The 3,424-nt window shown below is 35.8% G+C and overlaps 1 protein-coding gene across 1 annotated transcript; it reads right to left on the bottom strand.

Annotated features, from left to right (window-relative positions):
* Positions 1–682: 682 nt before the first annotated feature.
* Positions 683–1,645, bottom strand: Or13f1 (olfactory receptor family 13 subfamily F member 1). Its single transcript, XM_026380095.2, has one exon. The coding sequence runs from the start codon at positions 1,643–1,645 to the stop codon at positions 683–685; it is 963 nt and encodes a 320-aa protein (XP_026235880.2).
* Between the last annotated feature and the right edge of the window lie 1,779 nt (positions 1,646–3,424).

Below are 3,424 nucleotides of genomic sequence, written 5' to 3'. Positions count from 1 at the left end.
AAATATTCAGCATGCTAAAATAAAAATAATTTCACTGTGGGATAGTGTGTGGATTAATTCACTAAGACATGTAAGTACAATATGAGAGTACTCTGACCCTAGACCTATATAATACTTAAAGATGCCCTGATTGTCACCTTACTGTACTTCATCCTTAGGATTATTATTGTGCACAGTTTTGTTATGAGACTGTTGCACATTCACTAATTACTCATCCCCACATACACATCCCAAGTAAACAAAATCATACTTCATCATATATAACATCATATATATATCCGATTTTAATATTTTAGAAACTATAAAGAGCTGAAAATTGATGATGTTGTGGTTTATGATATATATGCATATATTTACTTAATTTAAAATATCTAATTTTTTAAGACAATTGCAAATTATTAAGAAAAAAATCATTTCAAAAATTACCAAATTCTAAATTTTACATTTTTATTATATAAGTTATTTTCCTGGATATGCCACAGCTGGCTTCTGAGATTACATAATAAGTAAAATATGAAACAATAGTCAATTGTCTAATATTACACTGATATTCAATAAATGCTACTATCCTGGAAATATAATTAATTCTGTGTAAATGATTCATTTGTACAAAAAGTTTACATGGCAAATCAGGAGAGATGATATAATGGTGAGATCCTATTGAAAACAAAATGCGCTCTTTCTAATATTTAAGGGTGGAAATGAAGACATTTCTAAAAGTATTTGTAATTAGCAATTTCTTCACAGCCACTTTTACTTCTTTGTTCCGTAGACTATAGATAATAGGATTCAACATGGGAGTTAATCCTGCATATACCAAAGCCATAAATTTATCTATTTCCTGTGAATTTACAGCTGATGGCTTCAGGTACATGGAGAGAGCTGTCCCATAGAACAGAATCACCACAGTCAGGTGGGCTGCGCAGGTTGAAAAGGCTTTGCTTCGGCCATCCACTGAGCTGATTCTCAGGATGTTGGAGAGGATAAATGCGTAAGAGATACAAATCAGCAGCATTGGCATGGGAAGAAGGAACACACTTATTGCCAGCATAATTAATTGCACCATGGAAGTGTCTACACAAGCCAGTTTCAAGATAGCCAGAATTTCACAAGTGAAATGATTGATGATATTGTTACCACAGAGAGACAGCTGCAGCACAGGCACTGTTTCTACCAGGGCAGTGAGGCAGCCTGTCACCCAGGAGCCAGCTGCAATCTGCACACAGATCTTCTTGTTCATGATGAGAGGGTATCTCAGGGGGTTGCAAATGGCCACATATCGGTCATAGGCCATCATGGAGAGGAGTACACATTCAGTGGAGCCCATGGCAAGAGAGAAGTACATCTGAGAGGCACATCCTGAGAAGGAGATAGTGTTTTTCCCTGAAATAAAGTTTGCAAGCATTGGGGTAAGAGCAGAAGAGGTGTACCAGATGTCCAGAAAGGAGAGGTTGCTGAGGAAGAAGTACATGGGGGTGTGCAGGTGGGAATCCAGGACAGTGATAGAAATCAAAATTATATTGCCCAGCACAGTGCTCAGGTACATCAGCAGACACAGCACGAATATGATGACCTCAACTTTGGGGTAATGAGAAAATCCCAGGAAGAAAAAAGCTGTTACAGATGTCCAATTTTCCTGGAACATTTTCTTATGTTATGTTCATTTATAGATGCACAGATAGGTTAACATCAAATATTATATAGACAGTGAAGGATTCCCTCTTTGCATTTTCTGACATTTTTTTTCCTTTATATGACTCTGTGATCTGTGCCTAAATGCTTCTCTATGTTGGTGACAGTACCGTAATACATGTTAGAATGATCTGTCATTATTATAATTAATCAGGAAAACCACAGACCCAAACCCAGATTGTTACTTTTGCTGCAAAACATTTTTTGTTTGTTTGTTTTTGGTAATATCAAGAGAGAGAGGGAGGAGGGTTAATTTACTAAACACAAGCGAAGAAGAATCAATCATTTGCTTACTTTCTTTTTCCAAAACCACATTTGTAACTGATCTATAACTATTTCATCTATTTACCTTTGAACCATTGAAATGATTTTCTTCCCCTAGTTTGGTAACAGTTTCTTACTTAGAAAAAGTTCCGTTTTCCAAGTTCACATTCTTCTGCCACTCCTAGAGGTATGTGAAGAATGATTTAGAAGTGATTAAAAAAAAGATAATAGATCTTCACAGACAAAAATTCACTGAAGATATTGGATATTTAGACACAAGCTCAGATTTTCCTCTTCAAATCCAGGAAAATGGAGACAGATGATGTCACAGTGGGAGACACATGGTAGATATATCTTTTACATTGTAGAAACATCCTTCAAAGGACCAGCCATTGGTACTGTAAGACAATTTAAGTTTTTTGTTGCTTTTGAGAAGTTTCTAACTAATGCAGCAAATTAAAATTACCCTTCCATTTATAAAGTATTACAAAACTCCAGGGATGATGTCCCATAGATCCAATTATAATCAGTAGTTTATGTGGTCTGATTACAGTGTTATTCAAACAAGTAATAAACATGTTCTTGTCAACACTCTGAGAAAAAGGGGCTTCACTTCTCTCCTGATTGTGTTATAAAATCAGTCAAGCTGGTGAAAATTAAGAAGAATGAATAATATTGGTCTTTTCTCCCTCAGATTGAATAAGAGTTTCATAACATGAATGAGATCAAATTGTACTAGATAGGAAACACAGCCAAAACAGAGGACTGAGATCAAGTTGTACTAGATAGTAAACCCAGAAAAAAACAGGGGGCTGAGAGCTTAATTTCTATTGCCCCTTATGGCTTAACAGGAAGATTTATGAGAGCAGATGTTCTTCATGGACAATGCAACTCCATATGCTTTAATGAGTGTTTCTCCTTTTAGGAAGTTAACTTCGTCATATTAAGGCATCTTGATCCTTCAGATTTCCACCAAAGGCTCTCTCTGAGTTTTATAATTCCTGTTTACAAGTTGCCTGTTCTCAAAATGAGGGACGGATGGTTAAGAGTGTGTAGTGGTTTGGGGAAAACAAACTGTCAATTTTATCCCTGTACAATTGTGACTGATAACTTGCTTCTTAAGTAGCAGACTATAATCATAGATATTATTGAATTATTTATGCCACTTATTAAATATATCCTCATTCTCAGAGAAAGCTATAGATTTGAACTATTGCCAAGATTTTTAAAGCACAACCCCAAATCCCCTCATCATTATCTGGTATTTGCAATCAGAATTCATCCTTTGACCCTTTATTTACTCACTCCCATGGGGATATAACCTGAAAGACTGGGATTATGCATATGATTCACTCCATAACAGTGCAGTTCACAGGAGACATGGGCTTTAGTGGGGCAAACATTTTCCATTCCACTATTTCATGTTTTTCATTTAGCACAAACTGATGATCCTCACTGATATTCTGCT

This window comes from Urocitellus parryii, chromosome 4 (assembly GCF_045843805.1).
Source record: "Urocitellus parryii isolate mUroPar1 chromosome 4, mUroPar1.hap1, whole genome shotgun sequence".
NCBI lineage: Eukaryota > Metazoa > Chordata > Mammalia > Rodentia > Sciuridae > Urocitellus > Urocitellus parryii.
Note: the sequence above shows the minus strand (reverse complement) of the source record. Positions and strands in the feature narration are given on the sequence as shown.